The sequence below is a fragment of the Bombus vancouverensis genome, chromosome 4, assembly GCF_051014615.1.
Source record: "Bombus vancouverensis nearcticus chromosome 4, iyBomVanc1_principal, whole genome shotgun sequence".
NCBI lineage: Eukaryota > Metazoa > Arthropoda > Insecta > Hymenoptera > Apidae > Bombus > Bombus vancouverensis.
Window position 1 is genome coordinate 4,808,478 of NC_134914.1, and position 12,257 is coordinate 4,820,734.

Sequence of the window (12,257 nt, forward strand, 5' to 3'; positions counted from 1 at the left end):
TTTTACTACAGGTAATCAGTAAGAGTAAAGTATACACAACTAGTAACTCAAAGCGATTCTTTATTATTAATAATTTTATTTCTTACACTATGAGTGTTCTTGGTAAGCGTCTAAGTGGTTCATTTTCCTTTCATCCTCTCAAACGTAACACGTCCACGTCTCCTTTCCTCCTTTGAAACATCTTTCTCTCATTTTTTCACATCGAACTTCGTATCGCATAGCTATTCAAGGATAGAAAGGTATGAACGTGCCGGCCGCATTCGTGTTCAAAATGTCTATGCGCTACGAAAAAACAGCTGCTTAAAATTCGGCCAAGTAGAAAACAGGAACAAATACATAAAAAAATGTAAACCAGTACAATTTATATCAGAAAAAAGCCAATTACTAATTACTGAACAATTTCCTTATCGTGTTTTCCAATGCTTAATCGCTTTATTTCACGGGACGCCATACTCTACCTGTGATGATTTATTATTCAGTTTCATCATCAGTTTAAATCGTGATAAATGCGTGCAAAGTGGTTATTTTATAAATGAAACTTAAACAAAAAATGCGTATAATTACAATTGGAGCGCATGAAACATACTCGAACAGAAATGTTTCGCGGAACGTGCGAGAAAGTTTTGAATTGAAAACGAAGTTTCGTTTTGAACTACGAAGTTACTGTCAAGTGATTATTCCATTCTTCCTCTATGATATACAGACTAGATAATACAAGAAGGAAAGCCACCCGTACGTCCGTGTTTTGGAAGCTTTTGCCGTGTTTTCCTTTTCTCTTTTTTTTTGTCTCTAGTATTAACAATCGCGCGCTTGATCTTTTTAGACACAAGTATCAGCTGTTTTTATCCATTGTCCTTCCTCTATTCCTATAAAGTTTTATTTAAGCCGAGTCTGTAATGACTATTTCACGTTTTATTTTTGCTTCAAAATGAATAAAATTTAACTTAATTTGTATACATTATACATTGTATACATCTGCTAACTAAGGACTGGTGTCTTAAAAATATAATTCCTTGACATAAATATAATATAATATAATAAATACATAATATAATTTATTACATTATTGAAAGTAGAGGAAAATAATGAATAAAAAACTGACACGTGCGTTGTAGAAGACCTTATAATACGGTCCTACAGCGCCGCGGAATCGAGGTACGACGAGAGGTTGTTAATCCCCTCTGAAGACAGGCTCTAAGCGCGGCGCGGGGGAGCTCTGTCTTGTATTCCATTGAAATTCCCAGAGCTTCCTCGATCGCGCCGTGGTAGCCCACTTTAGAGGTTTTAGCCGGTAGGGATCCGGCACTATCTCGCAACCTCCTCATCCACATGATTAAGTTAGATTGTCGAACTTTTTCCTCTCTTCATCCTTTCGCTCCTCTTCTAATTTTCTTCTCTTTTCATCATTTCGTTCCTCTTGTAATTCCGCCATCTCCTCATCTTCTTGTTTCTGTCCCAATTCTCTTCTCCCTTCATGCTGTTGCTCCTGTTCCAATTCTCTCCTCTCTTCAATCTCTCGTTCTTGTTGTTTTGTTACGTTTTTCACAGAATTATCAGATCTCTCTTGCGATAGGCCAGCTTTGGTGAACAAATGGATCGGCCGTTGGAATCCTTTCGATGGATGTGGAGGTATCGATAACACCTCACATTTGGAAAAGCCAACTTCAGAAGATAAGAGATACTGCGTGAAGCTATGCGGTCGAAATTCAATACTCTCATAATTCTTATATATCCGTTCCTATGGCAAGAAAACAAAGTAACATATATCAATTTTAGGATAACATAATGATTAAATATACCTTTTAAAACAAGTAGGGAAATACTTACTGTAAGATTTTTTTTCTTGGTGTAACTACTCCAACCTTGAGGTTCTAGTAATAAAACTCCGCCGGGGCGTAATTGTGCGTACATACGCCTAAAAGCCTGTTTTAAACCTGCATCTCCAAAATTCAAGTGTATCCATTTAGTTATCGACAGACAAAGAATTGTGTCGAACTGCGGCTGTTCTGTACATAATAGTGAATCGTCCTCGAGCACGTAATTACCCTAAAAATAAATATATTAAAATTTTTTGGAACTTAAATTTACGTGATATAATATATGTAATTTAATACAATACCTGTACAAAAGTGACATTGTAAGGGAAACCTCTGTGACTTTTATTCTTTGTGAAACCTGGAATGTCAACTGGACCATAAATGATTGGCATAGATATTGGAAAGAAGTTTACATCTTGGTGATCACTATCCTCGTTACCAGCAGGAGACTGTGCACAATTGACATAATGTTTAATATTTTTTCGAGCTATATTGATAAGTGTTCTATCAATATCTATACCAGTTACACTGCGGGCAGAGAAATCTCTTGCAACAGAAAGAGTAATATGACCAATGTTGCAACCAATGTCTAATACATCTTTGTCAATAAATAAATATTTGTACTGTACAAATACCGTCAGTCTTGTATCCATATCATTATGAGAATTACGGTATCCATAATACCTGTTGTAATTTCCATATTGATAACGAGCATCTTTCTCTCTGAACCTGGGCATTGTTTGTTTCTTCTTCTTATCTTGACTTGGCCTATGCAGTGGTCTAGTCTTCCAACCTCCAGGTTGTGGAATTACAGGACTGACAATTTTATCTTTAACATCCACTTTCCTTAACCTTTTGTCTTTAGGTTCCTCTAAACCTTTCAAACGTAATTTATTCTTGTCTTTCTGTGAACTTTCTGGTTTTGTCTCTTTAGGCTGACTGGATGAATTAGTCGGTGATGAATTCAGTGGTGGTTGTTGTTGCTCTGCCACAATATTGTCTAGAACACTTTGTTCCATGGTTTCTACAATATCAATAGCATCACAGTCTTTAATTTTGATTTCAGTGGAATCACTTGCATCATTCCCAGAACCAGAAGATGCCCGTTTTTTCTTTCTATTTCGTCGCTTAGAACATTTCTTAGTTGGGGATATAAGTTGTTTTTCATATTCCTCATTGTCATTACAATTGCTTAGATTCAAAGGGTCACAGATATTTGGTGGAATTATAACTTCAATAACCTCTGTTTTATGTCTAGGTGTGGGCAATGGGCTCGACTTAGGTGTAACAGCATTCATAGCTCTATTTATTTCCTCATCCTGCATGCTATTTAAATTTAAAGGATCACGTATGTTACCACCAAGTAAAAATTTTGTGGGTGGAATAATTGCACCTTCCTTCTTCCTACGTTTATATGGTGGAAAGAATTTACCATTGCTAATAAAACTCTGTAGACGTTTCCTACCAAACTTAAAATGACGACTGTCTTCGTGCTTGTGTTTTTTATGAGAAGAATTAAATGTCTTTCTTGATTTTTCATTTTCCTTCTTAGTAATATGACCCATTTTGGTGGACCGATCAACTTGTGTGGATGACATCTTTTAGAATCTAAAAAGAGAGTTACAGAAATTAGATTTAGATTTTGTGATAAAAATTAATAAATACCATTAAAAAGATAACAATTCGAAAAAATCAACATAAATAGCAAACCTAAATTTAAAAATATTGCATGAAACTCGGATTATCTTTATTTAACATGGTATGTGTAAATTCTACATAGTCGATGAAAATTTTGGTAGTAAAATTCCGAACTATCTAAGCACATAAACGTTATCAAAGAATACGTAAAACATAAAGGAAAAGGCGTTGTAGTAGACTTTAAGATAATCTCCTTCTATAATGAATAACCGAACAACGAACGCATTATCACATAAGAATTTATTACATAAAATCTTGTTCGTACATATTACGTACATAAATTTAAAAGAATATTTCCTAGTGGTTGAAGCAATTATTTGTCGTCCCGCGAACTACTTAAAATCGCGTGACTTCAAAAGTATTTGTACACCTAATATTTTTATAATAACTCAATTAAGTTAGTAAGCATTCATTTCGAATCAAAACAAATTTATGTATTAAAAATAGAAAAAAGTTTTTTATTTAATAAAAAATCAACCATCATAACCATCTCCTCAGTGACACTATATCACTTTTTTATTTAATTTTAAAGACGGCGTCGAGACGAATTCAAGGGTGTCATAAACAATTAATTTTTTCCTATAAATTCTTAAGAAAATCAAAAACAGATAAGCAAATACTATTTTAACTGTCAAATTTTTATGTTTACTATATGATATTTTTATAACACATTATTGAAAATAGTTGTATGTTATTTTCATACGTAGAACATTGTTAATGTAAATAGTTTTCAATGTATCAATTGATAGCTTAAAGTTATTGCAAAAAATGTAGGTATACAAATATCGTTTTGATCCACGGTATACTTGACTCTCTGTGCAAATTTATCATTCCCGCGACCGCGCATGCGCAGATTATGGTTTATGGCGTTTTGTAAACGAATGGTCGTCTATGCCTACAGTTTTCGTTTTGGATTTTTCCCTTTAGATGCCTTGCTAAACGTATAAACTTACTGTCAAATGTCTTGCACCCGACTTTGGTTTCAGTTCGGTGTACTTCTTGCTCGCATTAAGCACAAAAATCCACGTTTGTCACAAAATATGTGATGCACCCAGCTTCGAACTGTCGTTGTGCGCCCATCAACGATGGCGAATAGCTGCTTTGCTTGCTTTGCTCAAACTCCATTTTCTATGTGGGTACCCGAATGAAACGAACATAGCTTCGGCAATTTTCGGCTCCGAAATACGATTTGATTGGACGAAAACAATTTTTTGAATACTGTATAAATGCAGAACCCTTAGAAAATTGCAGGAAGTTTTGTAATTCAATTTTTCGAATATTCCAAAAGGAAACATGTATATATATGAATATATATATATATATATATATATATATATATATATACATATATATACACACACATATATATATATATATATATGTATGCCCATAGATGTATATAAATGCGTAATATTGTTCCGTCATTTGCATATATTTATACACTTTGAATACTAATAGAAATGATGTAAGTAATTTGTATTCATTTATTTATATATTCTGTATGAATGAAATGACTAATACAAAATTTAATTTGTTACTTTATTACTTATTATAATAGTTTAGACATAACTTATTAATGGAAATTCGGTTATACGATTCTAAAGATTATACAAAAAAATTAATTCAACACCGATCAAATTAACGTTCGTATATTATACTGAGATATCTACGAACGATTAATTATCACTCAAAAATATTAGTTACTTAGCGAAATAATATTTAAACAATTACTTAGAAATAATCGCTAGATTACTTTAATACGATGATAATGAATATGATGAAGTATTTTACTATTTAAATAATATATTTTATAATATTTGCATGCACTAAATTACGATGAGACCCATAACTGACGTAATGACGCAACTGACAGTTTTTTGAATCACGAACAAATTACAATATAATTATGCGCGACGAAATTTCAATACACCAATGACAGCGTTGACGGCAATTGCCAGATTTCAAAACTATTAAACTAACTAATTTATTTGAATTTATTGGGTCGCCCGGAAAGTTCATTCTGATTTAAATTCGATATACATTTATTGAATTATATAGATGCCATTTTGTTCTACAACCTTTGTCCATCTTTTACGCAACTTGAATATCCTTCCAGAACCTCTCAGGTTTTTCGGCGAAAAACTTGTCAGTATGACCTTTCATGTCGATCAAATTCCTTAAAAATCGGAACGAACTCCGAACAACCCAATATATTACCTTTACCGATTACACAAACAATTTAAATACATTCAAGGAAAACAATTTAAATAAATGGACAAGTTTATAAATTTAAAATTTCAAAGGCGTTTTTAAACGATATATTTTACACACACATACACATATGTTACTCATTTGTTAAAAAATCTAGACTTTCATTGGTTTGTGTTGCTTTGCAGTAAATACCGTGCAAAATGACGTGCGAACCCCATTACAAATGCTGCGGGTTTCTCGTTCAATCGTAATTTTTAGTCATCCCGCGAACGCGATTTTTTTCTAATAAAATCGAGCTGTTTTCGTTTAAAAAAAATAAAATCTTTCTTTTCGTACACAGTGTTATGATATTAAATGAAATTTGAACCATGCAACAACCAACTGAAAACTGTATGCAGGAAAAAAATTTTCTGTTTGAAAGATCAGATTTGAATCGACAAACTTCCAGGATGTTATTTGGAAAATGGAAATTTGGGCAAGTGAAATATTCTAATTCGTCAACAAATTTGTTTTCACAGGTATCATACTAAAATGATTACTCTCTGCCAATACATTGAAGAATTAATAAAAACCTTGTCCTATCCTAATTTTTAACAGACCAATTTATTTCGTAAACAATCATTCGAAAATACATCCGACTCGTTTGTTACACCACCAATGGATAAAATATGTATAACAACGCCAAAGGCACCAGTCAAGTATAAAAAGCAAATTAAGAAGGGAGGTTTAAGGCCAAAAAAGTTACATTATACCGACGATGAATTGGATGCCATAGATAGCGGCGTTTATATTCAATGTAACCAATCAAATGATATGTTTCACAAACAACGTATGGCAAAATGCAATAGATTCGATTCTTCGCAGAGTCAAATACATAGATTACGCGTGAAATTAGACAAGATTAAGGTACAAACGAACGATAAAGAAAACGATAAAAATGTTATAGGAAACAACAAAAACAATATAGTACAAGAATCTCCTGTAGGTAGGTCTACAAAAAGTGAGAAAATATACATGCACGTGTCAAAAACTAAAAACATTGATACCAAAGGGAAATTAATTCATTTTCGCGTATAACAGTATATGTTAGCTGTTAATTTAATTATAATAAGTATGTTATTATTAAGGGAAAGATTGTAATAAGATTGTATGATAAATACCATTTTATAAAATAATAGATTTATAACGAGTAAAATTTATGCAAACTTAAAATGCCTCGGATATTTAATATATTCACTATAATATTGAAATGGTACTTTCTTTTTTCTTGGTTCCTCAGTATTCAATCCAAATGCAAAAATATTATCACAATGTGACAATAATCTTAATTGGAAAGAAAAATTATATTGGCTACAGCCTAGAAGGGATGTTGGCGTATGGATTGAATGCTGTAGAAAAAAATGTAAAAAATGGAGATACGTTGAAGATTATCATGATCCAGTAGATGTGCCTAAAATATGGTATTGCGAAATGAATTCTGGTCTGTACATTTTGTTTTGAAATATATTGTATGTTTCATATGTACATATGTGTTTAATTTTATTATATGGTTTCACAGACAAATTGATGGCATCTTGTGATATAGCAGAACGTCTTACATCATGTAGCATCAAGACTGATTTAATTGAAAATGCTTATAACGCAGGTAGCATTGTTTGGGCATACGTCAAAGGCTACCCATGGTGGCCTGGTATTATTAACGACTGTCCTGATACTTGCACATTTTATAAATTACCTAAAAATTCCTCTAAACCTGTAAGGTTATATTTTCTTTCTTATATAATATAGGTTCTATGTTGGATGCTAATATATATATATATATAATTTACAGAGCAAATACTATGTCACATTTTTTAATGAAGAAAAACTTGAAGCTAATTGGATTCTGAAACGAAATCTTAAACCACTTGCAACAAATAAATATAGTACTCTTATTAAAAAGGTATTTAATCTTATTAAATTTAATCTCCTCAATTTCACTATAAATAATAATGGTCTTTATTGCAGACAAAGTTTAATGGAATCGATTACCAACAGCTCTTACAAAAAGCACACGAAACAGCTACAGATGCTCTTGCATTATCAATTTTAGAAAGGTTAAGAAGATTCAGCTTTTTGGCACTATATGAAAAATTTTATGACATTAATAACAATTCAACACAATTAATTAGCAACACTACCAGAACCGATATTGTATCAGAAATGGATACAAATTCAGATGATGAAATATCCTGTTCACATCCCATAAACAAGCATTACACTTTGAAAGAATATTATTTAGAAGTAATATGTAAAAAACGAAACGCATTAAGTAATGTTGCGAAGTAATTTTTATCGTAAATTCAAAAACAATTAATACATTGATGTTATAAAATAAATGACTGATATGTACGTATGTTCATTGCAGTCAAACAATATTTGACATAATAGTAATTATATATTGAATATATTTGTAGTATATAATTTCTTACATTGTCCAAATCATATAAAATAGAAAATATAACTTGCAAATTTGTTCTTATAAATTGCTCTTCACGTTCTTACGTATTTTGTACCGAATACAAAACATATGTTTATGGTTATAAAATGATCGATTTGCTTACCGACTTGGCATTTACCAAGCGAGTATTACTCTAATTTCTTATTTAATTCATGGAATACCCGCGTTGCGGCAGCACGTAACACAGAATGTCTACATATTAAAATTATGATATCAAATAATAAATCATACATTTGCTAATTCTCGATCTTTTCACATAAAGCAATTCTTTACGTTCAGAATTTTATGCTAAACTTTATGTTAATCTATATATAATTCATTGATATGAATTAACTATGAATTTATCAAAATTATGTAACGGTTACCGTTATTTGAGAAAAATATAGAAAAAAAGAATATAAATCAATTAACGTTTAATGTCTAATATTATATATATATACTTCGAATTTTAATATTTTTCTATGAAACAACTTATAACATATCAATCCTTTTTTTCGTTTCTATCTAAGAACCAAAGGTTTTATAAAATGCAGCAAAGTTACTAATGTTACTATAAACGAGATGAATAACCTATTATCGACTGTTAATGCGTTGATAACGTTGTAACATTTATTAAAATATCCGTCGTTTCTTACAGGATGAAACGATTATTCTCTATTGTTCTTCGAATAACAAGGCTCGATGATGAATCGTGTCGTGAATTAATTAAGATAAGTTGTCAACGCTGATTATCGACGTGTAACATCTCCTTCAAGAATCATCACAATAGGAACGACGAATTCTCGTGGATCATTGTCGAACACCTGTGCATTATAATTAAAATGAAAGTGTTTGATGGAGGCTAATGATGCTGTTTACCAACTGACCCCGCTTCTTCGTATTCGATGCCACCATTCGATTGCGGAACCTTCTCTTGAACGGAAATCAAACGTATATAAATGGTTGTAAATCGATATGTTAATGTGGCGCAAAGTTCGGCGGGGTCGGTTAGGTCAATGTGACGTCAGCGGATACGGAGACCCTCGACGTGGTGAACTGCGACAATATTTGCGTGTAAAACGTTTCTTGAATGTATGCATACGGTATGATCGTGGCCAATATATCGACTTGTCCCTTCCTTATTTCGGAATTCTGCCGGAAACAGGTCGACGCTAACCCTAGCAGTAGTCGATCATTTTTGCGATTTCTATGCTTCGAGGGCCATGCAGGCAATATGTATTAACGTTAATAAAGAATAGACACGAATTTGTTTAGATCGATCGTATAAGAACAGTTGAGGATTCGAAATTTGACCTTGAATCTTTAGATTACTATTACAGAGGATATATAGAATAATTTATATTTTCTGAAATTTTTCCACGGAGGATCAAATATTAAGGTCCTCGGTCGATAAATTCTATGTCAAAAATAGTATCAGAACGTAGAATAATGTAATAAAGAAATAAACGAGACAATCCAAGTAATTATGTTCACATTTATTTCGTTTACATGTCTACAATTATGTCTAGAATGTGATTTCGTAAGATTGTAATATTAGGTTAAGGCGTTAAGGTATAGTCATATACCTATATATACAATCTTACTGTTTATAATCATAAAATATAATAAATGTAATAATAGTCTTTTACCGTATTGTAGGATAAGAATAGATTGTTCAATGCCAAAAAATTATCGACATTTCTTATTTCGATGTCCTACTGTGTAGTGTCCTGTAGGACAAAGTGTAAAATGTAAATAAATAGATAATAATAAAAAAAAAAAATTTCTTATTTGTTTTAGACGATTAATATTGAAAGAGAAGAAACGGGAAAAATGGAACAAGATCAAAATAAATTAATAAATTGGATAGTCAGTCGTTTCTTCGGATGACCCATGGTCCATTCTCTGATCCTTCGCAGCTAATACTCCTCCCTGTTGATTCCACCATGGAGAAAAAAGAAAAACGATAACCCCAGATACCATAGCGAGTACATACGTGTTTGTTATCATTCTCGTAATACTCGGACGATCGTGTTGCTAACCGAGGTATGCTCGGGTTATCTGGCCTGTTTGTCCTTCGTTATAATTTCGTTACGTTTCTTCGCGCTTTTCCTTGCTTGCTCTCCCACAAAAAAAAGATCGCTCATTAATTCACCTCCGTAATCGTCAACAATTACCGGTAGTTTTCATTTCTTTTCTTACCCGTTGAGCAAACGAAGGAAAGAAAACGTTCAGATTTTATCGTAGTGGCGCTTTATATGTCCATTATTTTCAGCGTGTAGGAAAATCGCTGTTAATTTTTCGACATTTGTAAATATCAAAGATGGTTACTGTATGTATAGAGCGACAATAAAATGGCGGAATAAACATTTCTAGACTTACTTAGTAATATTTCAATTAATCGTTTAATGGACTACAACGTTATTCGTATGTTATTTTTAAATAATTACTTTTCCAGAAGTTTTTACGTTTGAAAATGATCTTGATGAGTCATTATATGATCTTTTGATATTCGTGTACATATATTTTTAATGCATTTTAAAGAGTCGAGCAATTTATTAAATTAATAGGCATCGATAAGAATGCAAAAATTTTTGCCATTCTTATTTTACATATATATACAGCATATTGGCTTTACAGGCGAGTTTTCAAAACGGCCAAAACGTATCCAATGGATAAGAACATCAGGCAATGTTTTATCATACGATAAATCCAGCTTATCGATCATGCTTGCGTTTCGTTTCGACACGTTGTTTAAATCAATTTCGTTGATGGACAGTGCAACGCGATACCGTGACGGAGGGCCATTTTAATCACCATTAATGAGCATTTCGATCATTGAAATACGCTCTCTTCGGCGTTGCACAGACAAAACGGTTGGATACACGGGGTGACGCTCGTAAAGGAGACATTTATTGGTCGTAAAGGCATGCTGGCTGTATCTTGTGCAGTTTGGACCGATCCTTAAAACGTACAGAACTCGTCTTTCTGACGATCGTTTTGTACCAGCACGTTTAGGAACCATCATATGACAATGGGGGCGTACGTAGTTGACAAACATGGGAGCGGCGTATTGGGTCGATGGCAAAAGAAATAAAGGGAAAAAAGGGGAAGGATATAGCAGTTGGGATATATGTATGTATGCGAGGAAGAGAATATATTCTGACTCGACCTTTCTACCTAGCCTTACGTGTATTTCACTCGCTTTATACCTAGGCGTGGCCTATGTGTTCCCTTGCCTCTGTGAATTATCGCGCTTCCGGTAGAATCGTCCGGCAGAATAATTCGTTGGACGAAATTAACATTGAATTAAAGCCTTTTTCTCGAAACGAGAAATCGATCCTATTGTTTCTCGAAGAAGCATAAATTCGTGTCTGATATTACTTTCTCCTTAATTCAAATTATTTTATTTGGAATCAATGTGCGTAGTTTCGAAAATATTCGACTTTCTCCTGATATTAATTGGAAAATTCTTTTCCAGGCTAAACGAGCATTTAATGAGCTTCAAGGAAGTATAACGAGTATTACGTAATGAGAATTGGAATTCCAGGGAAAAATGTGCTAATTCGCCAGAAAGGCATCGACTACAGAGATGTTCTATCTATAAGGATCAAAGAAAAAGGAACGAGAGGATCATCGAGCTGTGTGGCTATGCGTTCGCTTTTGCATAGTTTCATGGTTCCTGGATTTCGCGGCCGACCAACCGAAAAACTAAAATGATGCTATGGTAACGCCGTTTCTAAATGCGTCTCTGGTGACGCGTCTCGCAAAGGCCTCTTCTTACTAAATGTGACTTTAACGAGCAACATGGAGAACGAGGAGTACGGGGAACGACCTGCGCGCGGATTCGGGCGCGGTCAATGCCGTCTAGATGTTCGCTATTACTATCCGGACCTCCTGGTATTTTCGTCATGGCCTACTAATACACTCCGCAAATTCTTGCCCTACCACGGGGGCCACTGTTCGACAATGACGTAGTCGAGGAAATATGCCGATCGTGAGGCATGTCACTGACCGTGATGTCCAATTTCTTCGCTTCTTATTCTTTGAAA

At 33.3% G+C, this 12,257-nt stretch overlaps 2 protein-coding genes and 1 long non-coding RNA gene across 3 annotated transcripts; 1 reads left to right on the plus strand and 2 right to left on the minus strand.

Moving 5' to 3' along the window:
- Positions 1-40: 40 nt before the first annotated feature.
- LOC117160904 (7SK snRNA methylphosphate capping enzyme) lies at positions 41-4,714 on the minus strand. The gene is made up of 4 exons (XM_033341985.2): positions 4,469-4,714; positions 2,120-3,425; positions 1,828-2,046; positions 41-1,738 (listed from the first exon to the last, which is right to left on the minus strand). The coding sequence occupies exons 2-4, from the start codon at positions 3,413-3,415 to the stop codon at positions 1,334-1,336; spliced, it is 1,920 nt and encodes a 639-aa protein (XP_033197876.1). The 5' UTR covers positions 3,416-3,425; positions 4,469-4,714; the 3' UTR covers positions 41-1,333.
- Positions 4,715-6,072: 1,358 nt separating this feature from the next.
- On the plus strand, positions 6,073-8,127 carry LOC117160905 (uncharacterized). Its single transcript, XM_033341986.2, has 6 exons — positions 6,073-6,244; positions 6,324-6,711; positions 7,006-7,206; positions 7,285-7,481; positions 7,558-7,668; positions 7,734-8,127. The coding sequence occupies exons 1-6, from the start codon at positions 6,095-6,097 to the stop codon at positions 8,052-8,054; spliced, it is 1,368 nt and encodes a 455-aa protein (XP_033197877.1). The 5' UTR covers positions 6,073-6,094; the 3' UTR covers positions 8,055-8,127.
- On the minus strand, positions 7,212-8,320 carry LOC143302609 (uncharacterized). The gene is made up of 2 exons (XR_013058235.1): positions 8,198-8,320; positions 7,212-7,479 (listed from the first exon to the last, which is right to left on the minus strand). It is a non-coding gene; the product is annotated as an uncharacterized LOC143302609 (long non-coding RNA).
- Between the last annotated feature and the right edge of the window lie 3,937 nt (positions 8,321-12,257).